This window comes from Anguilla rostrata, chromosome 14 (assembly GCF_018555375.3).
Source record: "Anguilla rostrata isolate EN2019 chromosome 14, ASM1855537v3, whole genome shotgun sequence".
NCBI lineage: Eukaryota > Metazoa > Chordata > Actinopteri > Anguilliformes > Anguillidae > Anguilla > Anguilla rostrata.
In genome coordinates this window covers 34,577,032-34,603,606 of record NC_057946.1, presented here as the reverse complement: position 1 = coordinate 34,603,606, position 26,575 = coordinate 34,577,032, and the positions used below count along the sequence as shown (strand labels likewise).

General features: G+C 43.4%; 3 protein-coding genes across 7 annotated transcripts; 2 read left to right on the top strand and 1 right to left on the bottom strand.

Moving 5' to 3' along the window:
• Positions 1-38: 38 nt before the first annotated feature.
• gmcl1 (germ cell-less, spermatogenesis associated) lies at positions 39-11,995 on the top strand. The gene is made up of 14 exons (XM_064309408.1): positions 39-156; positions 2,101-2,284; positions 3,261-3,384; positions 3,973-4,069; positions 4,604-4,701; positions 5,342-5,454; positions 5,687-5,752; positions 6,356-6,440; positions 8,007-8,097; positions 8,593-8,733; positions 8,921-8,990; positions 9,619-9,694; positions 10,202-10,435; positions 10,978-11,995. Exons 2-14 carry the CDS (start codon positions 2,109-2,111, stop codon positions 11,116-11,118), a joined length of 1,512 nt encoding a protein of 503 aa, XP_064165478.1. The 5' UTR covers positions 39-156; positions 2,101-2,108; the 3' UTR covers positions 11,119-11,995.
• Positions 11,996-13,343: 1,348 nt separating this feature from the next.
• fam136a (family with sequence similarity 136 member A) lies at positions 13,344-17,135 on the bottom strand. Of its 2 annotated transcripts, XM_064309410.1 has the most exons (4): positions 16,774-17,135; positions 15,431-15,501; positions 14,920-15,060; positions 13,344-14,402 (listed from the first exon to the last, which is right to left on the bottom strand). In XM_064309410.1, exons 2-4 carry the CDS (start codon positions 15,464-15,466, stop codon positions 14,214-14,216), a joined length of 366 nt encoding a protein of 121 aa, XP_064165480.1. In that variant the 5' UTR covers positions 15,467-15,501; positions 16,774-17,135; the 3' UTR covers positions 13,344-14,213. The 2 variants fall into 2 exon arrangements, with proteins under 2 accessions (XP_064165480.1, XP_064165479.1); XM_064309409.1 differs by lacking the exon at positions 15,431-15,501 and having other exon boundaries at positions 16,774-17,133.
• Positions 17,136-18,129: 994 nt separating this feature from the next.
• Positions 18,130-24,984, top strand: pcyox1 (prenylcysteine oxidase 1). Of its 4 annotated transcripts, none has more exons than XM_064309406.1 (7): positions 18,130-18,315; positions 20,402-20,552; positions 20,861-21,067; positions 21,263-21,437; positions 22,200-22,411; positions 23,189-23,341; positions 23,823-24,984. In XM_064309406.1, the coding sequence occupies exons 2-7, from the start codon at positions 20,441-20,443 to the stop codon at positions 24,491-24,493; spliced, it is 1,530 nt and encodes a 509-aa protein (XP_064165476.1). In that variant the 5' UTR covers positions 18,130-18,315; positions 20,402-20,440; the 3' UTR covers positions 24,494-24,984. The 4 variants fall into 4 exon arrangements, with proteins under 4 accessions (XP_064165476.1, XP_064165474.1, XP_064165475.1 ...); XM_064309404.1 differs by lacking the exon at positions 18,130-18,315 and adding an exon at positions 18,459-18,639; XM_064309405.1 differs by lacking the exon at positions 18,130-18,315 and adding an exon at positions 18,459-18,691.
• The last annotated feature ends 1,591 nt before the right edge of the window (positions 24,985-26,575 follow it).

The window sequence follows — 26,575 nt, the reverse complement described above, 5'->3', positions numbered from 1 at the left end:
TTTATAATGTAGCGTCAATTCCCGTTTTCTATTGGCCGTAACTGTAGACATTGTTTGGGGGATGGCCTCTCTACTGTTGCATCGTATCAGTGGGGAAACGAATAGGGGAGACCGCTTTGTTTTGTGGAAAAATGGAAAACAGTCGGCTGTAGAATTGTAAGTGAAATCGTTTTCAGATGTTTTTTCCTCACTTAAAGATATGTAGCATGCGTAGTAGTTATCACAACCGTTTATCTCATTAATATAATTCACCGAATGATCTAATAATCCCCTGAAGAATGCAGGGTGTATCCGAATTGTTTTGCTCGCTCGCCTCTGTTGTTATTCAAGTGCAATATACGTGCGGAAGTACAGTATAACTAGTGAAATAAGTTAGCTTGCAGCTACCCATCTAACCGTCTAAATCACAATTCAAGGGTAGCTAGCTAAGGTTAAATGTTAGCTGCTAGTCAGGAATATAACGTTATACAAGTGAAATTATACATCTCGCTAGCTATGTTAGCTTGTCAGCTTTGGTATACTTCGGTTGCTAGCTAGTAGGTTAGCTAGTGCTAGCTAGAAATGCATTGGGTTGCTAGATAGCCAGTTAACTAGCTAGCTAGAAGTTATGCACTTAACTTACCTGTTACCCAAACCAGGTCTGCGTTTTAGGGTTGAGCTTATGACTGCGGACATTATTAAAACGTGCGGCTGCTATCGATGCATATGATCTGAAAAACTTCTGATCACTACATCAATACGCCACTTAGCAAGCGTAGTAACACAGTCAACTAACCAGCGTTAGCCATTATTGAAGCTGTAAATGGTCTCTTTGTTTTCATTAGCTAATTAGATAGCACTATAGTACGGTAGCTATGTAGTCTACTGTTGAATAGTGTAACTGGGAGTGAGGAAAATCCTCTTGGCTACTTAACCAGCTAGTTCATAACGTTATTAGCAGGCCAAATTACCTGTTAAATTATCTGTTTATTGATACTGTTGAACGATCAGACCTGAAGTCAGGAAGTCCTGCAAGTAAAACGCTTCAGCCTAATTAAATGGAAGCCAATGCAATCTCTTTAATTCTCAAGATATAAATTCAGGGTCTCCCTTGACTGCCATCATCAGTCTGTTGTCTAGGACCTAGGATTTGACACAGGTTTTGATCAAATACTTTATCACCAGAGCACTGTGCACTTTGTGATTTGAGCATCATGGAAATTGAAATCTTTTCCAACGTCTCCATAAAATGTATCTCTTGCTTGAACAGTTGTTGAGTGGTGCTCAGATTCTTTGCATGGTCCGTAATAGGATCTAGGGTTAGCGTGTATATCTGAGATGCACTGAGGCAGGTAACTTTTTCTGCAGCAAAGGTTACCCTGGTGACTGAACTCCTCCCTCTCTGGGCATGGAGCCCACACACATTGCTACGCTGAACAGGAGTGACTTACCCCATTGTATCATTCTAGTGCTCTATTCATTTAGGAAATATTACGTAAAAAAACTTTACTGTTCTGCTTTAATACTTTTCAATATGCTTTTTGTTTGCCTTCACACTCGAGTGAATTCTAAAAAGGGCATTTGTGACAGTCAGACAGACAGAAGTCAAGTTGAGACCTTTAGGTGTAAGTGCAATGTTAACAATACTGGGCTAACTACAACCAATTGCAACCAACTTCACCCACAGGTATAAACCCCTAGACCACAGAGCTGCATTAGACACGAAGCAGCTGCTCTTCATCTCACAGAATAGGAGTAGCTGTTCCAGTTCAGAATAAGAGTAGCGGTCTGTGGTCTAAAGCTTTTAATTTAAGGTTTAAAGTCCTCCTAAATTGTTTGTAATGGCTTGTTTATTTGATTGGACAAGTCGGTGATTGACAGCTCATTTTAGTGCCACCCATTATGGGGTTCATGAAACCTCAGTCACTCCTTCCACTTGAGCAAGAAAGCAGAAAATGTCACTCGGTCTATAATAATATAATGAGAAGATTAATAATAATAAACTATTTATATGCTGCAGAAGCTTTTGTGCTGAGTTTTGCAGACCAGAGTGCATTTGAAAATGGCTGAATGCAGATCCAGCGTAGCTAAAGGTGGCATCGCCACGCTCGTGTCTCGCAGGTGGAGGAATGGGCTCCCTGGGCAGTCGGATTCAGGCGGCGTCGGCCGGGGACGCCGAGGCCGCGGAGGGGTCGCGCGCCAGCGTCGGGCGCGGCTGCGACTGCAGGAAGAGGAAGCGCAGCTCGCCGTGCCAGTGCGACAGCGAGGGTGAGGAGGAGGACTGCCTGCTCAACACACCGCGCAGGTGAGCGTGTTCAGTACACACAGCACCCATTACATTACATTACAAGCATCCAGAGCGACTTACGCAACTTTTACATAGCATTTTACATTGTATCCATTTATACAGCTGGATATATACTCTAAGCAATTCAGGTTAAGTACCTTGCTCAAGTGTATAATGGCAGTGTCCTCAGGAATCGAACCTATGACCTTTCGGTTACACTGTGCTACACAGCACCCCCTTCTGAAACTGTGTTTATGATATATCATTCTTCAATCTTGGAAAAAGGGTGTAAATTGCATAAAGTTTCGCATGGAGAATAATATTTTGGTCTTTATTTTATAATAAATTATTAAAAACCTGCTTTGTCAGGTGGCCCATATGTCTGTCTGTCACATGTTTGTCACTTACTTAACTGACCTACACGTGTCATTAGGAATGTTGTGGTAATGGCACCTGCTGACATATTACACTGTATGGCTTTCTGTTGATATTGTCATAAGCATTATATGAGTTTTTATGTGGTGCTATGTGGTGCTTATGAAAGAATTCTACAGCTGTTATGAAGGCCCATTCATAAAAAGTGTTATCATGTTTTCCTTTTACCTCAAACAGAAAAGAAAAAAGATATCATGTCATAAAACTTTGCATAGAGATTAAGATTTTTTTCTCTCCCAAGTTACTGAAATTGGGCGATGTGTATCTTATTGAGGTATATATATATATATATATATATATATATATAGATTTAGGTGGGTATAAAATGCAGTGCAGTTATCATATTTGTTGCCAGGAAACCACACACACACACATGTGCACAGCCTTCCCACATTTGATGTCATACAATGTGATACTGGGTTCACATTAGTAATTTAACAATTACTTGCATATTTTCCAGTTCCTGAAGACTTCCTATGGTCCTTTGTAATTGCATACCATGTGTTCTGTCCTCATCCATCTCTTCCTGTTTTGTGCTTACCCTGTCAAACTGCAACAGGAAGAAGTTGAAAAGCACATCCAAGTACATCTATCAGACGCTTTTTCTCAATGGGGAAAATAGTGACATCCAGATCTGTGCGCTGGGGCAGGAGTGGAACCTGCACAAGGTCTACCTGTGCCAGGTGAGTTAGGGGGTGAGCTCATTAGTATCAAACCATTCCATGGCAGTCCATTCCAGTCCTGTTCAGGATTCCACAGTCCTGGCCCTGGAGAGCCACAGGGTTTGCTGGGGTCCCCAGCACTGGTCCTGGAGAGCCGCAGGGTCTGCTGAGGTCCCCAGCCCTGGTCCTAGAGAGCCGCAGGGTGTACCAGGGTCCCCACCCTGGTCCTGGAGATTGCAGGTTCTGCTGGGGTCCCCAGCCCTGGTCCTGGTCCTGGTTTTGATTGTTTGCAGTTAAGCACTTAATTGATAGACCAGCTGATTACACAGTTACCCAACCTGGGTTTTTGAGTCCGATTTCAAAGCAAAAACAAAACCCAGTAGACCCTTAACCTCGCCAGGTCCAGGGCTGCAGACCCCTGACATAGAAATAGTTTTGCCTTACTCTTTTGAAAGGCTTCTTTGGCAGTAGTCTTCTCATTAGTCAGTCATTTTTCACCCCTCTATTAAAAAAAATGCTCCTAAACTGTCTATAGGCATTGTGTTTTGTCAGACAGTTGTAACAGTCTCTATAACTCTATCTTCTGTTCTCTCTGGCTTTTCTCTTTAGTCGGGCTATTTCTCCAGCATGTTCAGTGGCTCCTGGAAAGAGTCGAGTATGACCACCATTGAGCTGGAGATTCCTGACCAGAACATTGACACTGAGGGTGAGGGCTTTTTAACCGGTGTTCTTATGTGTGTCTTGTGTCTTCTACATCTTGGGCCAGCAGACAATTAGAACCCAGTAAAAGAGGCAAGCTTTATGTTAGCGATGTAATGAACTGCTTTAAAGGGTTTATTTGGAGCACTCTGCTTCTCTTCAAGAGTAAGAATAAATACCAATGTGTTCAACTCAGTCCTGCGGGACCCACTATGTCTGCTAGTTTACAGTTATAGCTAGTTTTTTTTATTTAAAAAAGTTCTCTTCAGTGGTTGTAATGAAAACCAGCACTCATACAGGGGACCCCTGAGCCAGGTTAGAGAACCCCTGCCGTAGAGAGTTTCAGCAGTGCTGTGTTAAGGTTTTCATAAATCCCTGTGATAGAGAGTATCAACAGTACTGTCTTAAGGTTTTCATAGACCCCTGCCTTTGTGTTTCGGAAGTGCTGTGTTAAGGTTTTCATAAACTCCTGCTATAGAGAGTGTCAGCAGTGCTGTGTTAAGGTTGTAACGGCGTGCTCTGCCTGCGCTTGCACGCTCAGCCCTGCAGGTGGCCTTCGGCTCGCTGTACAGGGACGATGTCCTGATCAAACCCAGTCGAGTCGTCAGCATCCTGGCCGCCGCCTGCATGCTCCAGCTGGTCAGTGCTGCATCAGTAACCCTGATCACTTTCTAACAAACTATTACTTATAGCATGGAAAGGGTGCAGGTTTGATTCCCATTGACAGCAAGGTACTTAACCTGCATTGCTTCAGTATACAGTGTATCCAACTAGATACTTCATAAAAATAAAAGAAAATGCGCAGATCTGTAGAAGTCATTCTGGAAAAGAGTGTCTGCTAAATGCTCATAATGTATGTAATGTAGAAGTAATTAAAGCAAGGATTAATTGATTTGCTAATTTGGCAGTGGAGAAGGAGCTTGACTCAAACTGAAATAGGCTTAAGATTTAAAATAGCCTGAAAGTTACAAATCAGAAGAAATGACCCATCATGTAAATTACTAGGCTTACTGTAAATAAATTGTTAGCTATTCTGCCTTTCATTCATATTGAGTTCCAAATACAGTACATTGGAAAAGTGTTAATATCTCTTTGAACGATTTGCCGATAATTAGCTTTATTTGGGGTGTAATACCTAGAAAGCATGGGGAAACGCAGACAGCTGGACAGACGTTAAATATGTTCACAGTCATGCTGCGAGTTGGGCATCGACCGTTCTGATGTCACTACAGTGCCTCCCGTGTCCGACGGCTGTGTTTTCCCGTTGTTCTCTGTGCAGGACGGTTTGATCCAGCAGTGCGGAGAAACCATGAAGGAGACCATCAACGTGAAGACCGTGTGTAGCTACTACTCCTCCGCTGGCATGTATGGGCTGGATTCGGTCACAAAGAAGTCAGTACCACCAGAATACTGTCCTAGTTTGGCACATTTTACTGTCAGTTTACACCTGCCTCTTCCTCATCTTTATCTGGCTTTCCTCTGACACTCTGCTTTATTTTTTACTCACTGTCTACATGTTTAGGTTGACTTGTTCCTATTCTTGTTTCTTCCTCTTTGATATTGTCAAATGACGCTGTGTCGTATATTATCAAATGATGTGTTTATGACTGTGCGTGTTCAACAGGTGTCTGGAGTGGCTTCTCAACAATCTTATGACCCACCAAAATGTGGAGCTTATGAAAGAACTAGGGTATGCCTCTTGATTTTGTACCTCCTTCCCTCATGTTGGCCAGATTCACGACTCGTTCTGTACTGAGCTAGCAGTGACAGAATGTAAAGGATTATTACATGATCACTGACTGGCTTATGTAGCTGCATAAATCAAGTTGGCTTTGCATCAGTTTTCAGATGGATCAGGACAAGAACAAGCTGGATTTAGCTCTAGGTTGTGAGGGTCACTTTCTGACCAGTTCCTGGTCCCTTGATGATCCTGTTGTTTTAGTGTTGTAGTAAAGCTAGCATTAGCTGCAAAGAACTTCAGAGAAACTTGAATTGTTTTTCAAAGTGTATATTTATTCATACACAGGATGTGCTTTTTTCTATTACTGATTCATCAGGAAATACCAATTTTTCGGGCCCTAAATGTCGCAGTCACTAGCGGAGATGTCATACGCATAAGGGTATGTCATAAGCAGACACACACACACAGAAGCTTTTTCACTTTGACAGCTGATAGCAGGTGAGAACATGCAGCAATAAAGCCAAGTACTAGTGGCCCCCAGAGAGGTTTAGGGGTGTGAGCGTCAGTATTTCCTGGCCGTTTGCACAGCTAATGCAAGGTGTTTCTGGGCAGGGTGGTGGTGATGGAGCAGCTGGTGCAGTCCTCTGATCTCTTTGTAATGCAAGTGGAGATGGACGTCTACACCGCCCTGAAAAAGGTAGATTGCAATAATAATAATAATAATAGTGTGTGCTTCTCTTAGATTCCACAAAGCGCTGAAAGCATAAAAGTATACGTAAAATAAATAAAACTGAAGAAAAGCCGGGTTGAAAGCACATTTTTTAAAGGGAATCCTTAAAAAGATTTTATTTCTATTCAACGTGTCAGGGCCACTGGTGCTGAGATGGATGGTTTGATCATTTGCTGCAGCTTGAATCCTGAATCACAGTAAATGTTTTCTTAACGCTGCACAACATGCTGTGGAACTAGGCTAGAGTGGCCTTGGTCTACCAATTTGTTTATCTGCAACGGATTGGATCAGTGGCGATTTTAGCATGGCATTTTCTGGTGGGGCAGTTTTGTATGACGTCACCATCACAAAAAGTAAAGGTAGCCAGTTAGTCTACGGTAGGCCTATTCTATCATATGGGCTGCGCTGTAAGTGCCAGGGAGCAGAAAGATTTCCAGACTGAATAATAAAATAAAGACTTGTTCAAACTTGAACTTAAGAAACTTCAAAAATGAAATTAAAATCACGCTTGACTTGAAATAGAAAACTTTAGCTAGCTATTATCGAAACATTTCTGCCCCTCCGCCCAACATAATTTGCGGGGGGTTTTCCCTGCTTACGCAGATCACGCTCACGTTGCTCTCCTAGCAACGATGGGGCAGAGTGTTCCGCTGCCCCAGAGCAGAGAGATAGGACAGGGAGCGCAGTCCCCAGTGCGAGCACACACATACACACGAAGGAAATTACTCCAAAACAGCACTATAAGGATTGTGAGTCAGGTGTATTATATTTATACACGCCAATTTCACCACTGAATCACTATTTTGTATTAAATATAAAATACACAAAATCCTCAACGTTCAGATGTTACGATAATCTTGCACCACAGCGCCACCTTTGGTGGGGCACTGCCCCACATGCCCCGAATGTAAAAACGCCCCTGGATCGGATACAAAAAGAATTCTGCATACTTAGTTCATGTTATATTTTTGGCTGTCAGTTGCCTAGTGCTATGCAGACTGATAAGTGATAAATGTTGGAATAAGGAACCATTTCTGACATTGATCTTTGAGCCTTTACATTCTCCTTAGCTTACTACATACAGAATCGTAAGTGGATAGATTTACATGGCTTGTATGTATCTAGATTACAAAATGGCATGCTTGATGCCATGATGTTAGCTGCATTCTTTCACCATTAATGTGCACTTTTAAATATACCTTATTTGTAGGGCCTGGAAAAGTGATTGAGCATGTGACCATCTGGCTGCTAAATAGATTTTCGGCAGTTGTCCTCCAGGTGTCCCTGTAGATCCCCTGACTACTTTCTTTTATAGCCTTTTTCTGGTCTTTTGTATGGGTATTTTTCCCATTATTGTTGAGACTTCAAAAATAAAAGCAACCTCTGTCTCCCTCTCTCTTTGTCCATCTTTGCTTCCCTCTCTCCTCTTTCTCCATCTACCTCTCTCTCCCCCTCCATTTCTCTGTCTTCCTGTCTTTCTCTCTCTTCCTCTCTCCATGTATCTCTCTCTCTCTCTTTCTCTCTCGTCCCCAGTGGATGTTTCTCCAGCTCTGTCCATCCTGGAATGGCCATATTAAGCAGCTCCTCTCTGATGCCGACAACTGGATCTGCAAGCGGAGGAGTGGTGAGTCCTCTGTCATTTAGCACTTTCCGGAATCTCGGGCAGACGGCACCACGGTGGCACGCTGCTGGGGAGCCACGCCCAAAGAATCACCATTCTGCCTTATTTTCAGAATGATTGGCGTGACCTATATTTCATGTGTTAAAACCAAATCATACTTGATGATGCATTGGGATGAAACTCTTCTTATCATTTAAGTGAATTGAGCCTTTTCGAAATGGAGAAGGCTGTGTAATGGTGGGGGAAAAAAAAATTTTTCCTGATGGACTGAAGTTTTTACTCTAACGCATTAAATATTATAGAGATTATTTTCAGATGAGGGGCTAATTTATTAAATTATGATTTTTTTGGCTTTGAGTTCATTGGGTTGGTGTCCAACCTGAACAGAAGGCTCAAATGGTTATTTATGCTTTATTCTTTTTCTCTTTTTTTTTTTGAGAGGAAGTGAATTTCTCTCTGGGCTAAAACCGTGAATGTTATGTTTTCCTGCATTTCCAGAGCTGGGGGAGGAGGAGGCTTTCCTCTGCACCGAGCAGGGGGCACCGTTCGCCCCCGTCTTCAGGCAGGTGCGACTACAGTACATCATCAATGACCTGGCCTCTGCCCGAATCCTCGAACGGGACAACATCCTGCCTCAGGGTAAGGCCATAGAGAGGGGGTGGTGGGGATTAAAGGACACCAGACATGGTAGCGAATCGGTAAGGGTGACCTTCAAATAATACGCAGCGGTTTCCCAAAACAGCTGTGGAGCTAGCTGTGGAGCTAAGGGATATATGTGACTTGAGTGCAGTTTATTCGATTGTTAATTTTGTGTCCTGTATCACAGACTGGCTGTCGGCTGTGTACAAACTCCAGTGGTTCGCCATGCTGCGGACAGAACACGACAACGACACCGGGTTAGCCTGCGAGCTTCACCTCACAATACACACGCTTTTCTACCTGTCCCATAGAGGACCTGGGGATAAAAACTGTTCTCTCTGGTTTAATGCTCCTACGTATCAGAAATAATCATGCATGGTTATATGGAGGAGGGTTTGGGTCAATTCAGATTTTTGGAATTAATTTCAGATCCATTTATAATTGCAATTTGAATTCTTTTCATTCTAATACAGATTTTTTTTGTCACCTGTTACAATTCAAAACCAAGAGATAGATTAATTACAATTTAATCAGCAATTCTGAATTAAATTCAGAACTGCATCCAATTCTGATGCCAGTCTCCCATTATTCCAAGATGAACGTTCTGTGGTTCTGAGCTGTATCAGGGATGCCGTTTCTCATGATCAACCATGAAATGCTGATTTTCACTGTTGCTGTCTGTGCAGCGATATAACCACGCCTAGGTCCGCCTTTCATCATGCTTGTGTAACTGACTGAAAACTGTCTCCCAAATCCTGGAATTTCTCTCATAGCTCTCTCAGGTTGTTTTTCAGTTGTGACTCGTTTGTCTTGATTACGTAGATTATCGTCGCGACAATAGGATTAATATTCAGCCACCTGTTCTGTGTTCTGTCTGTTCCTCAGGCCACAGGAAGCTAACAAGGATGAGTTTGATGTGAACAGCATGCGATGCGGCAGGAAACTGGCTAAAGATGGAGATGTGAGTGAGTTATCCCGCGTCCTGTGCTGCTGGCGCTAGTACCAAGCACTAGGCATTCAAGTAACTTGCGTCTGCCGCTCTGTGCAGTTTGTTTGAGTAACCGCTCTCTCTGCGCTACTGTTGGCGCTAGCACTAAACACTATGCTATGCTACACAATCGAGTAATTGTTCTGCCTTGCTTTATGGTTTGTTTATTTGAGTAACTGCTCTCTCTGCAGTACTGTTGGCGCTAGCACGAAGTGCTGTGCTATGCAGACGAGTAACTCGCGTCTGCCGCTCAGTGTGGTTCGTTTTGAGTAACCGCTCTCTCTGCAGTACTGTTGGCACTGGTAATAAGTGCTATGCTATGCATTTGAGTAACTCTGTTCTGCTGCTCCATGTGGTTTGTTTGAGTAACCGCTCTCCCTGCAGTACTGTTGGCACTGGTAATAAGTGCTATGCTATGCATTTGAGTAACTCTGTTCTGCTGCTCCGTGTGGTTTATTTGAGTAACCGCTCTCCCTGCAGTACTGTTGGCGCTGGACGGGCTTCAACTTTGGCTTCGACCTGCTGGTGACCTACACCAACCGCTTCATCGTCTTCAAGAGGAACACCCTGAGCCAGCCGTGCGGGGGGTCGGTTAGCCTGCAGCCGCGCAGGCACATTGCGTACCGGCTCCGCCTGGCCTCCTTCGACGCCAGCGGCAAACTGGTGTGCAGCCGCTCCACCGGATACCAGCTGCTCACCCTGGAGAAGGACCAGGTGAGAGGGGAGAGAGGCCTTATCTGCACACACCATATCTCTGCTTGACCTGTGGGCTCAGTGTCTGGTTGTGTACGCTTTGCAGAGAGACGTGCTCTTGAGTGCTTTATTTCTCCTTTTAATTGTTTAAATTAAAAATGCAGGTTTGAGTTAATATTATTGAGTTAATATTCTTAATAATTATTTGGAGGATGGAGGCAGGGATTCCACCCCTCCTCCCCCCAAAAAAAGAGAAAAAAAGGACGTAAGTCATGCATAGGCAAATCTCCCTCTGTGGGTGTGGGTTCGATCGATCCCCCACCACGGCACCTTCTGAGCTGTGTTCCCATCTCTGCCTGTTACCCTGTCTGCTTTCTACCTTTCTGAATAAAGCAAAAGACGAAAAAAGGAAGGCTCACTGTCCTCTCTTTTTAATAAAAATTTAAGTTTCCTGACCAAATAATACAAATAAGTATCCAACAATGCTCATGGCACAGGGAAAAATAAACATGTTTTGGAATATGATTTGGAAGTGCGTGACTCCGCCCTCCCTCCTCCCACAGGAGTACGTGGTGATGAACCTGGACAGCCGGCTGCTTGCCTTCCCACTCTACGTGTGCTGTAACTTCCTGTACACCTCACCAGCATCTAATCGCCGAACCGACGCCCCCGAGCCCGAGAGCAGTGCCCACAGCGTGTCCTGACCCCGGCCACGCTGTCTCATAACTCCTCCCACTGTGTGCCCTGACTCCACCCCCGTCTCCTAACTCCTCCCGCTGTGTGCTCTGACTCCGCCCCTGTCTAGGAATACCTGTAGCTGAAGTCCCTCCCCCAACCCAACGCAGTGTTCCCCGTCATTGTGCACGCGACACAGGAAGAGACCAAGAACCCCAAACACACTTTGCTAACACCTGGGCTGCAGGCTGAGCCCCGGAGCTACACATGGCTCAAGTGACTGAACTTTCAACTACTTGTAAAGTCTTTGTTGTTTTTTTTATAAATCACTAATTTACTTGAAGGTTTTTTGTTAATATTATTGGCGACCTTTATTAATATATGAACAGTTATGACACACTTATTTCCAAGTAGTGATAACTCAGTAATAACTGATTTTCTTTTTTAAGAATTATTATATATTTTCAAAATGCCTCTACCAGCTTTTGAGGTTCAGTGTAAATTGTGTAAATGTGATGGCTAAAGTTATTGAGAAGAGACTTACTGACAGCATAGCCTAAGAGCTATTTGGTATAATCCTTGTGATTTTTTTTATATATCATTGCTTTCTTCGTATACTGTATGTTTCCTCACTCGGAATCTGTAAAAGTATTGCCATTTTTGTTGTTGCAACCCAAGGATGGGATTTTATGGAATTTATATGGATGTTAATGTAGGGCTGTTACATTGTGAATCATCCATTTACCCCCCAATTGTGGAGGCTCAGCATTTATTTTGGACTAAGGTAATATGGGGAGACATTTCTGTAATATGTATTTTATTTTTCTATGTGTATACGTTTTATAAAAATTGTCGGTTTTGCGGTTTCATTTTCTATTAAAGCAGCCATTTTGTGTTTGTTGAAAATCCTGTTTACAATTCGAGCCTCTTTTTATATTCTACCTGTTGCTATGTATACACTTGTGTATAATTCATCTTGTTTATAATTGCACCATTTAAAATTTTGATATAATTATGGAATCATTTAGGTATAATTTTCCTGATACTCTTAAACATTTTAATTTAGCAGATGCTCTTTTTCCAGAATTACTTTTTTTTCCTGCGCTTATAAGCATTACATACAATCCATTTATAAAACCGTAAAGCACCATTTTTATGGGTAGAGTGGCACTGTCTTACCAGGGAATTGAATCTGCAACATCTGGGTTTAAAAACCCTATTCCCTATCCACTACTACACATCTACATCCTCTTGACTTTATAAGCCCAACATTTGGGTTCCAGCAATGCAAACCCATCAGCACAAGATGAACTATTTGTTCTTTGTTGATACATTACATTACATTACAGGCATTTAGCAGACGCTCTTATCCAGAGCGACTTACACAACTTTTACATAGCATTTTACATTGTATCCATTTATACAGCTGGATATATACTGAAGCAATTTCGGTTAAGTACCTTGCTCAAGGGTACAACGGAAGTGTCCTACCCGGGAATCGAACCTGCGACCTTTCGGCTACAAGCCCAGTTCCTTACCCGCTGTGCTACACTCCGCCCAAATGATTAATGTGAAAGCATTCATAAGCATCCAAGTAAATGCGATATCCATCAGGCCATCTTCCGAACACAATTCATATTTGATTTTGGAAATATCACCTGCAAGCACTAAAATTTAAGTCTCAGAAATCAGACCGTCGGATCTCTAGAGCTCTAGATCTCTTGCCTTACGTTCTGGTACCAGCAGCTAGTGAGCAGCGATAGGACACACCAGTTAGGAACCAAATAGAATGCTGACCAGAATCTCAGAGGGGCTGTTTTTACAAGTGTGATGTTTAAAAATACTGCAACTACCTGACAAACTGCTGACATCTGTACATCAGATATTTAAAAAATGTTGAAAGACTTAACTAAGTAGAAACTTTGGAAATACGGAGGCCATGTGGTATATTTCACTCCAATTATACTGAAAAACATTACAGTAAAAACATTCATTTGCACAACATATACAGACATTAGAAAACTCACTTGGGGACAGACATAATTTTAGGACCCTAAATATATCTAGAAGTATAAATGTATGAGTGTATTTTTCCTTTGTATAAATATTTCCTGGCAGTGTGTCATTAACTAACACCTGTGCCTCCTGCCTCGTGATATTAATGCAGTTTTGCTCATTCTTAGTGGTCTTTTCCAAAATCTTTTCAACATAATCAGTCGCACCTTTGAATACACAAAAACAAGGTACATTAAAACTTTGTTATTTGCATCTTTAATTTGTTATAAAAACAACAACATGGTACAGTACATTTTAACAGCATCACAGTGAGGACGTCTTGTTGAGGAGATCCAGTCAGGCTGAATTAAAACTCAACATGCTGCAAGGGGCACTTCAGTGTTTATCTGGTCTATGCTGTTACACATAAAAGTCAGCACAAAGCACTCTAAAATAGAAATGCATGGGCTACACAAAGGCCTTAATAATATGAGATATCACCACTGCCTCTCTAAAGGGGCTGTATCAGCCAATGTAAACTACACAGAAATGTGCAGAATTAAGGTCAAAAACATTTCTAGAGACTTAAGTCCATTGCTAAGTATAACCCATTCATTTATATGCATAAGGACCATGTCTGATCACTGACCTTCCAAGCTCATTACCACAGGCAGCAGACTTGTCACAGTTGTGATGCCATGTCACAGCTTGTTTCAACTTTACTATACAACTAAATGGATGATGATTATTATCGTTCTTTTGTCGGCATAAGGTTTTCTGCATGTGTGTAGTATGTATACCCGTTTATGCTACCACCTTTATCTCTGCTGAATGTGCGCTGGTTCTTGTTGAGAAGAGTTGCTTGAGACAGTCCAATGGCATATGTCTGTTGAGAAAAACAACTAAACGCAAAACCAACCAGCCTATTCAGAGCCCACTGTTGCCCCCAGCTTTATCCCGCGTCGGCTCCACTGTCTATCCTACTGTGTGCCTGTACCGCCGATACTTCTTTATAAATCTCCACAGGCTTTCTCCTCGTTCTGCCCGCTGGTCTTTGGTCGAGGGCTGAGGGTGTGGGCCTGCGCCTCTGCCCGTCCCGAGTGTCCGAAAGCCGACGCCCCCCAGCCCCTCACTGCGGGATCCCGCCCAGGCTGTCCTTCAGCTTGCGGGTCATGCTGGGCAGCAGGTTGACGTGCTCGTCCACGCAGGCGCCCACGCACCTCTCCATCAGGCCGCGCACGGCCAGCTCCTTGGCCCCCGAGTCGAACAGGTCCTTGGCCTTGTCGTTGCAGTGCATGGTGCAGCGGGCCAGGCGGTCCTGCGGGAGAGGGAGAGGGAGAGGGACGGGGGGGCCCCGAGACCCAGCTCAGGTTCGGTTTTGACTTTTAAAACTTTTTTGGAACCCTGTTATACCTTAGTTCTGAACTCCAAATCATTTATTTCAACATGATGGGAAGAAAGGAAGCTATGGATGAGAGATTTCTTCAATATCACAGACACCATCAGTCAGAAATCCCTAAAGTTTTTCTTAACTGTGCTTTCTGTAGCCTTTTATTTCTTCATATCATGCAACTCGTGAGACGGCATTAATTTTAAAATAACAGGATGAACCCTATTGTTACCTGGCTATATATCTATGCACTCTGTGGATGTCAGCCAGGAAGTAGCTAGAACATATCCTCTAATCACCCTCATTGTCATTCTATTGGTCAATACCGGCGTACTCCTTGATTTGTGGCACTCCTCTCTGTTTTCTACCAGTAAGATGGTGTCACGACAAGATTGTATTTTTCTGTATTATTTATCCCTAAAGCATAGGTGATGGGTATTCTTACCTGAAACCTCTCCAGCTCTGTGGTAACCAAACTCTGTGCCTGTGCCAAAGGTGCGTGGCAGCGTTCGATGCACTGGTGTACCTGCGACATGGAGTCCGATGGCCGATCGCAACAATCGGCGCTGCACTTGAACATTATGCCCTGAAAAGCACCAGTTGTGTGCAACATTAATGCTAGCATGTTCAAGCAGGCATTTTGGAATCTGTTTTACATGCTAATTCAGTTCGTCCAAATGCTGTGTTAAATGTGTCAACATGTTAATCGCTGACAACTAAAATGGACCTGAAATACTTGCTACATGCCACCTAACGAAGCATCCTCATCCAGGAACTTGTTTTCATTCAACTGCACTGCACCACACAGCACTCCAATATTAAAATGAAGCTGTCAGATCTAACAAGCACAAAACCGTGCAGACCCACGGCGCACCTGTACAAAGTGTCATCAGTAAGACTTGACTAACTATAAAGCAAGCTAGCTAGCTAGCTAGCTAGCTATGCCATGTCCTCACCTCTGTAACGTTATTTGTTGTCCTCCGTGTGTCCATACATCTGTATCGGTGGTACACGCTAAGTAGGTTAACTAAAGTAGGCGAAACGCTAACATGTTAGGGTTAGCTAAAGTAACGTTAGGCGATAAAGCTGTGCTTAAAAATCTTGTGCTGTTCAAAGTCGTGATTTTGGGAGATGCACCCTTGCATCCTACTAAACGAAGCACCACCTGCGCATGCGTCACACCAAACGTCCCTCTCAGGTCATCCGTGAGTGAGTCAGCGAGTGACCACAATTTGCCATGCATAGCCCACGGTGGCAGTTCCTGTGCGCCGTGGGAAAAACACTTATTTCATCATGGTCTGATTCTCAGGGGGGAGGTTTGAACAAATGTTTCCTGGTTTGAATGGCCCCATTCTCACCACAGACCATTGGTTAGAAAATGTTGGTTACGTCCTGAAAAGTGGACAGGTGTATCAGTCTGAACCACAGAGTTCACCAGGCTTACAGCAGGGAGGTGCAAGACTGTCATGAAAGGCTAATGAATATGTAACGACAGGCTAACTATTAAAATGTTCAAAAAAAGTGTACCTAATACTGCAGGGCCTGTGATGTTATAAGGAGTGTTTATGAATAAATTGTCCTAATGCATGAGCCTACATCATTATCTGGTAGATTATATATATATATATGTGTTTGTTAAATTACAAAATTGTTAAATTTACTTATAGATAGGCAAAACATTCGCTTTCATATTTTCTCAATGGTGAATTCTAATGAATATTTACAATCATTTTTGCAATTATGCATTAACGTAAGTGGAGTTTGTGCTTTTCTGACCTTCGATACATTTTTAAGATCAATTCGTTACAACGCGCATGATGTATAATGTTGGTTGCTACAAGTGTGCATTACTTAATTCACTGCTGTTGCTGTAGAAGAAGGTCACGCTCTGTGTGTGTAACAGTTCATCGATCGACTGTCCGAAATTAGTGGGCCTTTAATTGCCGACAGGGCAGGACGTACAACGGCACATGTCACTCTAGGCCGAAGCAAGGGCATTTAGCTCAGGGATCAGCTAGCTACATCAGTTAAGCACCCACGTAACTGGCCTAACGTTCCCTGAATTGCTGCAACCTTGCGAAACTTATATTAAATATTGTTTTCCATACACGTACAGGGAAAGACGTAGTGATAAAACAAAATGTGTATTTAAAAAATATGTCTTTGTTATCAAGAACTCACCAATAACCCAATGCAAGAGCTAACGACCTTTCAATTTTGCCTGTCTTTGCCATTAGCTACACAGCTAGCTAGCTCCCCTGCTATTCCAACTACTTAGTTACAAAACGTGACAACTTACTTGCATTTTGCGAATGTGTTCCCGTTCCAAACCCTGAACCATCTCCTCTACTGCATTTTGAACCCGAGCTTGTTGTGCTTCTGCCATACCGAATCTAGTAAAATGAACTAGCTAGCTATCTGACACTAAAATCGCTAGCGTGCAAAGCTTATATAGCAGAACAGTTTGTGTAAACCTTGGTGTAGCTCTATCAAGCATAGGCGTTTTACTGCACTATGTCACACTGGTATCAAACCAGACAGCTTATGCACGCCAGCTAAGGTCACCTCAAAATTCGGAACACATGGGAACCACTGTCTGATAACACTGGTTATAGCAGTCACACTCTTGTCGGGGGAATGGCGATGGCGAAGCGTGGTTCACTGCGCACGCGTACTACATTTAGACCAGGTGACCGCTTGTCGCACAATGTGACTGCTATGAGAACAGTTTTACAATTATATGCATATTACGCTGTGGTACTTCATTAAAAAACATTGAAAACATGAAAGAAATGTTAAAGTTCTAAAATACCGTAAAATATCGCGGAAATCGTTAACATGACACACGTCGAATTGAATAAGACATTTGATTCTTAAAAAATGGTTACACCAAGCGCAGATATACAAATCAGTCTAAAGATATACTCAGAGAAGCCAGTATGTAAAACGAGTCTGTACTGCGCATGACCCTTCCCGTTGAAACAAAATGTTGAACTCTATGACTTCCATTTAAAAATCACATTTTACTCATATAAAGTACTGCAAAATCTTTTAAATTAATGTTTGAATACCCCATCTAGACATAATTGACCCAATTCTAATTACTTATTTGATTAAAGTGTGATGTGATGTAATGTAATGACTTATCAGCCAACATTTTTTCTAAAGCAGGAGGCCCACAGGGATTTAACTCACATTAGTCCCCATAAGTACTGATAAACTCCATCATCTGAGTAATCCTACAGTTAGTAGTTAATTATAACCCTCATAAGCAGAGGTGGAAAATCCAGATTCAAAAAATAAAAGTCCTCCCCAGTATTTTGTTCACCTGGATTTGCTCATTTTTCCAGCCAGAAGGTGAAACTAATTAGTGAATTTAGCTGGATGAGTTAATGGATTATTTCATTTTTATAAGCCTACTTATTATTATCATAAATACCCTTTAAACATTTTTTGTGCTGCTGATATAACTCCCCTTTTATGTGTGTAGGGCACCTCCCACAAAAATAATGATACAGCAAAACACCACAAAAAATATGCTACTGTCACATGCTGCCGTATTAAGAAACCATAAGTCATGTGGGGTTTTTGATCCATGGTTAATTAGGTTTTATATTTGATATGGTTGAAGTTGTATTGAAAACCCTAGGTTGAAGGTTATTTTGATGCAGTTCTCAATCGCAATGAAATAGGCTGTGGTATGTGCTGGTATGGCCAAATGGGAGTAATTTCAACAACAGCTGCCTTATCAAGCTACACCCTTTTTATCTAAGCCACCCTAGATCAAAATTCCAGTTCTGAAAGATAACAATATATTTTCCGGAAAAGAGTTTTCTCACAAGTAAGTACTGATCTTGCGAGGTTCAAACTAGAATCCATTTTTCTGACTTCAAAGTACTGTAGTCTAGTTTTACATTAGTTACTTTAGGAAAATCGTTGGGATTACTGACTAAGAAACATGCGCACTCCGCTTATTTCCTGGACTTCCAAAGGGGTTCTATACGCTTCATTGGAAAACGAGTTGTAGTCTCGCAAGCTTATCTGTGCGGACATTGGATCTTGGCTAATGTTGACAATTCACTAGCTACTATCTGCAGACTTGTATGAACTCTACTTACAGATCGTGTGCGCCGTTAAGTTAACGCCGTGTTTGTTTCTGGAGACGGTCAGTATTGTTTAGAAATGAAAACGCTTTGACAAAACGACTACTTACAAAGGTAGTTAATTTTCAGATAATTATGTATAGTTTATGCTGAGATAACCACCATACCTTAGCCAGCGTCGTAGACACCAGTAAACTAGATAGCTAGACTAGCAGTTACCTTCCAGATTCAGTGCTGTATGATAGTTTGGAAGCCAGCAGCTATCGATACAATAAACTTCAACTTTAAGTTCAAGTTCGTTGAAGCTAAATTTGCCGAATGACCACTTTTAACTTGGCTAGCTAGTTGCAAACTGAAGAATAACTAGACTAGTTAACGCTAGTTCTTGTCCAATTCGCAAATCCCCTAGCCGACTAGTATTGAGAACGTTGTTTTCGTTTACGACATGTTTCGCGGATAATAAGACCCAAGTTACAACCAAACAACATGCTGTTGTTCAGTAGCTACCACTCGGCTGGATTGTTGTTACTACTTGGCAGTCAGCCGTAACTAGCTAGCACTTAGCTTTAGCTTAGGCAAAGTTGTTGTGTTGACTGGAGTGTCGTTACCACTCCGCTTTGCACGACCAGCTAATATCGTTCTGTTGAAAGTGACATCGTATAGATCAAGATAATATTACATTAATTTACGAAAACTTCTCCCGAATCTTTTTACACTGTGTTCTTCGGAAATTAACTTATAGCTACTAGCTAACTTGTTAAATTCATTAACTAACGTTACTCTTGCGACTTTGTATAATACTAATAATAATAATATTATTAATATTAATACTACAGCGTGTGATTAACTAGCTTAGCTGATGTTATGAGCTATTGTTACGCCAGCTGTGCTACCCTACAATTTATGTTTTTGGTGGCTCTGCCTTACTGGGAGTTACTGGGAGTTGCGCATTCAGGGTTTCCGACATAAATAGATATATTACCGATGGTGCTTGCACACATATCCAGTATGCTCCTTGTTATAGACACCTAACCTTTCTGGAAATATTTTTTTCTGTGCCTGAATGTGTACTTGTTTAATAATTTGCATTGCTAAGTAAATAGAGCCAAATATTCCCCAGTGTATTATAGACTATATCAACAGTGTTAAGTCATGACTCATTGACGTGAACAAATTTTGGTAAATTAATTTAGATTCAGTTGTATTTGGTGTAGAGTGAAAGAAACAGCGGCCGCATGTTTCGGAGAACGCGTATGCGTGTCGGGGCTCTCTCGAATTAGCACAGGATGTTGCAGAAATGAAGTGAGCCCAAAAATAGGACTGAACTTCCCAGCGAGGGAAAAATATAAGGTATAAATATTAATATCAAGATTATCTACTTGACTTATTTTCAGAAAATGCTTTTCCCTGGTGGTGGTGGTTGTAGAACTTGAGCATATGCGTGAACAGGGATACATTTTAAGCTTTGTTTTCTCTCTATAGTGAATACATAATAATGGGCTATTTGTTCTGTTCTTTGTACAGCTGCTATCGAGATCCCAGTGATGAAACGTGCTATATCAGGGGTGTGCAGTCCCATCCAAAAAGAGCCGGTTTGGGTGCCAGGTTTTTGTTTTAGCCCAGAACTACTACACCTGATTCAACCAAATACCTATTCATGGGCTTCAGTCAATGCCTTGATAAGTATAATCAGGTATCTCAGTGCTGGACTAAAAACAAAAAATCTGCACCGAAATTGGCCTTCGCTGGACATAAGACTGGACCCCTCTGTTCTAGTGTTTTTTGTTTTTTTTCAGATGTCTTTGCTTTTACCTGTTTTTACAGATGCCTATATTTTTAAATGAGTGCCAGGCCTAACCCAGGATGATGTTTAGAACTTTGCCAGCCAGAACACTCCTGTTCTTGGGGCTGTGTCTCACCGGGCGTCGAGGCTTGGCATCGGCCCCTGAGCTAAAGGAACCTCCGAAGAGAATAGGTAATCTAAAGCCACCAGTGATAGCAAACTGTCCCTCCTGTTAGCTAACAATATGTTTGTAACGGCACATTACTTTCTGCGTTTGTGTATTTTTTATTTCTTTGTTTAAGAATTTGGTTTTGTTGTATTTTAGACAGTGTCCTACTGAACATCCCAAAACGCAGCACCTAACATTAATGTATTAATGTATACACGCAAATAAATGAATAAGTAACAAATGATAAATAAAAAAATAATTAACTTGTGTATTTGTAATGGGTGCATATTCCACTGGCTGAACGACTTGTTCGTGGCTTCCTGTTCCTCAGCGGTGGTCGGGGGAGGCATCGGGGGCACTGCTACGGCCTACTACCTGCGGCAGGAGTTCGGGACGGGGGTGAAGATCGACCTGTTTGAGCCCGGGACCGTGGGAGGGCGCCTGGCCACGGAGGAGATCGGGGGGGCCGAGTACGAGACGGGGGGGTCTGTCATACACCCCCTCAACCTGCACATGAAGCACTTTTTGGAAAAGCTGGGTATGAGGCCTAAGGCTGCAGTAGCTTGTCTGAGTCGTTGACTTGGTCCTGGGGTTCCTGTGTGCTGGTCTCTGTGCCGGTTATGGCGCCTGTTGAAAAATGTTCTTCCAATATTAAATTAGTAAATTTTATTCCAGTGACATTCGTGTTCATGTTGGCCTGAATTTACCTTTATTATTCTGCTCCTGCACCCAGGCCTGTCCCAGCGAAAGGATGTCCCCTCCAAAATGGCCATTTTCGACGGCGAGCAGCTGATCTTCGAGGAGAGCGACTGGTTCATCGTCAACTTCCTGCGCATACTCTGGCGATACGGGTTTAACTTCCTGCGCATGCAAATGTGGGTGGAGGGCATCTTGGACAAATTCATGAGGTACGGTTTAAAACGGCGCCTTACTGGAGGGAAATGAGGTCAGTGCTGCAGAACTGGACGCTGTGCCTGCAAGGGCAACCTTGAAACACAAGGCGATTTGTGGTGCCTTCATTGCAAGGAAATCAAGGACCATTAAAATCTGTGAGAACAGTCAACCCCCGTTCAATACTTTGGAGACAGCAATCCCATGATGCACTGCTCAGTTTTGTTTATAAACAAATTTATTTTAAAAATGCTCAATCTTAATTTCCCATTTTCTTTTTTTTTTTTTTTTCACCTGAAGTTCCCTTTAAACACTGCAAATGTATATCAGGTTATATCAGGTGTGTAACTTCAAAAAAGCAATCAAACCTGACCATGATCCATTTCAAAATGAAATATAGTTTTATGGCTAATTCACTCAGAGACAGAGTTGGGGTCAGTTTGATTTCAGTTCAGTTTGGGAAATGATGTTTACCTCATTATCAATTCAATTAATTGTTTGGTTCATGAATTGAATTAAAATTTATTTCCAACATTGACTGAATTGAAACTGAACTGATTCCCAAGTGTGGTCGGAGCATGTTTTAAATGGACTGTTTACATTGGCTAGGTGCATATTCATTTGAATGCTCTTGTGTAAGTGTTTCTTCCAGGCATTATGTCCATCTCTTTATTTAGAAGGGGGAGAGGACCTGCATGCTCATGGATCCACCCCTCTTAGGGACCTGTCTGTTCATTTCTCCCTCCCCATACTGTGTTCTCATTCTCCCTCACCCTCAGGATCTACCAGTATCAGCAGTTTGGCTACTCCTTCTCCAGCGTCAAATCGCTCCTGCATGCAATGGGCGGGGATGACTTCCTCCTCCTGGCCAATCAGACACTGGAGGAGGCCATGCTGGGGGCGGGGTTCTCTCAGAGCTTCCTGAACGAGATCGTGGTGCCCGTGGCCCGGGTCAACTACGGCCAGAGCGTCCGCATCAACGGCTTCGTGGGTACGGGCAAGGGGATGGGAGAGCGCTGATGTCCAATCAGACGTTGCGATGAAAAGGCCGTTGGAGAGAATGTGGTCTAAAGGTCCAGAGGGCTGATGAAGCCAGAGAAGTGGAGATGAGATGCAGCGAGGATGAAAGGATACACGGAGAAAAGAACGGGCCGTTGGGCCGGTGTGGGCTTCTCGTTCGTCTCGTTTGTCTTGAGCCGGGCTGGGTTACAGTGCCTGTGGGTTTTTGTGCTTTCCTTTCAGTCAGCAGCCAGTTTTGGTCTTGGTAGGTCGAGGTGTGTGGAGCACAGCTGAAATGCAGTGGCATATCAGTTAACAACAGTGGCTTGTCAGAAGTTCCATTTGAACAATGATCATTTGGGTTAAATCTGTCCCAAGTACTGAAGGAGGTGCGGAATGTTCCATCAATATTAAATTTAAAGACCTTTGAAACTAATTTTAATTTGTCCTCAAAGAGGAAATTCCTTACCACAGCCAGTGCACATAATGATACAGCACATGACATATAATATAATACAACAAGAGCCAATATATATTGCATATATACAAGACAGTTGTGCAAAAAATAGAACCACAGGCCGTATTGCTGAATGTTCTGTCCTGCTACCTGGTGCCGAAGCTCTTGATGTGTGTGTGCTTATGACATACCCAAGTCCTCTGCTTCTGGTCGAGACCTTTAGCGTTTGAAAAATGAGTCCCTCCTGATTAATCACGTTAGTGCATTCCTGATGTACTGGTGTGTAGCTGACTGTGTGCCCGTGGTCCTCAGGGGCAGTGTCTCTGGCAGGGGCAGATTCGGGCCTGTGGGCAGTGGACGGGGGTAATAAGAGGATTTGCTCTGGACTGCTGTACCACAGTAAGGCAGAGTTGAAACCAGCGCGGGTTACCGCCATCTCCAGCAAACAGCGCCCCCTGAAGGCTGGTAAGAGCACTGAATGCCCAGAGATTCTTCTGATCGCCGTGCCAAGGGAACTTATTCATGAAGTGTCTCTAGAGTAGGAGCACTGACCTGGGATCGCCTGTATCCTAACCTAACCCGTTATGAACTAAAAGGGATCTGGGATCAGCTCAGTCTTTTAGCTCATAATGCATTAGGTTAGGATATAGCCAGGAGAAAACTGATCCTAGATCAGCACCCATATTCATGAAGGGTCTCTGATTGAGTGCTGATCTAGGATCAGTTTTATCCTGGCTATATCCTAACCTTATGCATTATGAGCTAAAAGACTGAGCTGATCTCAGGGCCTATATTCATAAACCATCTTAGCGTTTAGTGCCGTTTAATCTGATATGCAAATTGATGATGTATTAAAATATGGACATGCATACACACACAAACCCATTATGAACGTGAGATATTTTTTGTCCCCTCTGACTTTGTCTCTCTCCCCTTCTGCTTGCAGGGGGTGTGGTCTCTCTGTATGAGGTCAGCTATGTTGGGGATTCTGGTTCCGCCCACTCCCTTTATGACATCGTGATTGTTGCTGCACCCCTCCACCAGGGCCTCTCCGAGATCTCCTTCCACGGCTTCAACCCGCCCATCCCCTCCCACTTCTCTGGCCGATATCAGCAGACGGTGACCACTCTGGTGCACGGCCTCCTCAACACCTCCTTCCTGGGGGTCACCGACCCCCCCTCGGAGTTCCGGGTGTCCGAAGTCCTGACCATGGAGCACAAGGACTCGGTCATCCACAGCCTGAGCTCCATCGACCCGGTCCAGATCCCAGCCGGCTACTCCCGCCCTCCTGCCAGCCTCCCCAAAGTGTGGAAGATCTTCTCGCCCCAGCCCCTGACCGAGGCACAGCTCTCCAGCATCTTCCTGTCCCGGGACACCGTGCGGGAGAGGCGGTGGCTGGCGTACCCCTTGTACGGCCGGCCCCTCAGGAAGACGCCCCCGTTCGTCCTGCACGAGCGTCTGTACTACCTGGGCGCGGTGGAGTGGGCGGCCAGCGCCATGGAGATGAGCGCCATCTCCGCCCGCAACGTGGTGCTGCTGGCGCACCACCGCTGGCACGGCCAGCAGGCCAGAATCGACCAGGAGGACCTGCACGTGCGGCTCAGGAGCGAGCTTTAGGGAGCGGGGGGGGGGGTCTCAAAACTGGGATTGAGAAGCCCACAAGCTGGGGTCTCAGGACTGGGCTTGAGAAGCCCACACGCTGGGGTCTCAGGACTGGGATTGAGAAGCCCACACGCTGGGGTCTCAGGACTGGGATTGAGAAGCCCACACGCTGGGGTCTCAAAACTGGGATTGAGAAGCCCACACGCTGGGGTCTCAAAACTGGGATTGAGAAGCCCACACGCTGGGGTCTCAGGACTGGGATTGAGAAGCCCACACGCTGGGGTCTCAAAACTGGGATTGAGAAGCCCACACGCTGGGGTCTCAGGACTGGGATTGAGAAGCCCACACGCTGGGGTCTCAGGACTGGGATTGAGAAGCCCACACGCTGGGGTCTCAGGACTGGGTTTGATTTGGAATGCACTATACGGTGGTGGCATGCTTCTGCAGTCCTTCTCCTGTCTACTATTTTTATATTTTTTCATTACAATAAATGTTGATGTAACAAAGTGGGTATTGTGAGGCTAACTGATCAGGATTTGGGTAAATGGCGTATTTGTCAGCCCTAGTGCCTTTATTATGATAAACAACCCACATTATTCAACTAGAATTAATTGAGTGACAGATGGGCAGGGTGAGATTGTGGTTCAATTAAGAGATCAATGTAATATTGAAATGATTGACAGCTATCTTAATCTGAATGATTAACTGTAATTGAATGGAAGGGTAAAATTACTTAAAAATTGGGAAGCTGCATTTAAATTATGGTGTTGTAGACCTTTAAGCACTTGTGTTACAACCTGATCTAGGGGCAGACTGCAACAGGGTGAATGATAAGGGAAATGGGTAGGGAAACGTACTGCAAACCAGTCAGTAACTCTGGTCCTTATCTGCCTATCCAAATCTAGCTGGTTGCTGGTTAGTCTTTGAAGGTTGCTGGGCACAGGGTGGCTTTGGACGCTGAACTTCAGACAATTAGCTGATAGTCGGAAACTAAAAGGCAGAATAGCGTACCCCCTACGGAGCATTGGATCTCCACCCAGAGTAGCTTCAAAAACAATAAAAGGAAATTAACAAAGCAAAATAACTTATGTCCCGATGGAAAGATTTTCAGTCCAACTGGGAACACGCTAACTGACCGGAGCACTATACGGCGAGCGGGGGGGCAAAACCTGAGTCGAAGTCAAAACTTTGCACAGTCAAACACAAAATCCAGTCAGCAAATAAATCAGGGGCTAGGCGAGAATCGGAATTGAATGCGAGAGCGAAAGGTCAGAAACAAAATCACAGGGCATACAAACTAGAAGGGCTAATGCAAGAGTCCAAGGAAATGAGTCTGTTGTCATACACAATATCAATTCAGCAAACAAACCAGAAGGGCTGGACGGGAATCGGGAGTCAAACAAAGATGGGGTCAAATATGCAAAGTCAAAGGAAGCAATCACTGAACACACCACAGCAACCTCGAGTTCAAAGAGCTAGTCTCCGCTGGTAGGGGGAAAAGGGCGGCTTTTTCACGCAGAGCAACCAGATCCCGAAACGATTAATCAGATGACAACCGGATGGAAGAAACACACGCAAAAGCACCAGATGTAAACATAACTTACGCCTGGGGTCGTAGCACTTGTTTACACAAAAGGAGTTCGCATAAACTACTTTTTTAAAATCGTTTTTGTTCCCCCCGCTGACATACTTATATTTCTTAATGAGTGAATGGAAGCTCCTTTTCATATTAATGGCAGTGATCGTTTTAGAATACTGAAAGGTACTTGTCTCACGTAAAGGTGAATGAATGTGGTGTAATGGCAGGGTTTGTTAGATTGAATGTAATTTAGTGTACTGTACGTGCTGCGGGTTTTGTCTTAAGAGTCGAGCGTTCCAGAGTCCCCTGTGTTTCTCAAGTCGACTATGCACTGAACTGATGTAGAACTACTAAGTCCTTTCCTTGGAAACGCACAAAAGAGTACCAGCCTTACTGTGTATTGTCTTTTGAAAAATAAACTACTTTTGTCAACGACAAAAAAAAAAAGTTTTGTTATAATCTCAGTTTTTCATATTGAACTGTGATGTGTGTGTTGGCTGCAGAGAGTGCCAGTCTAC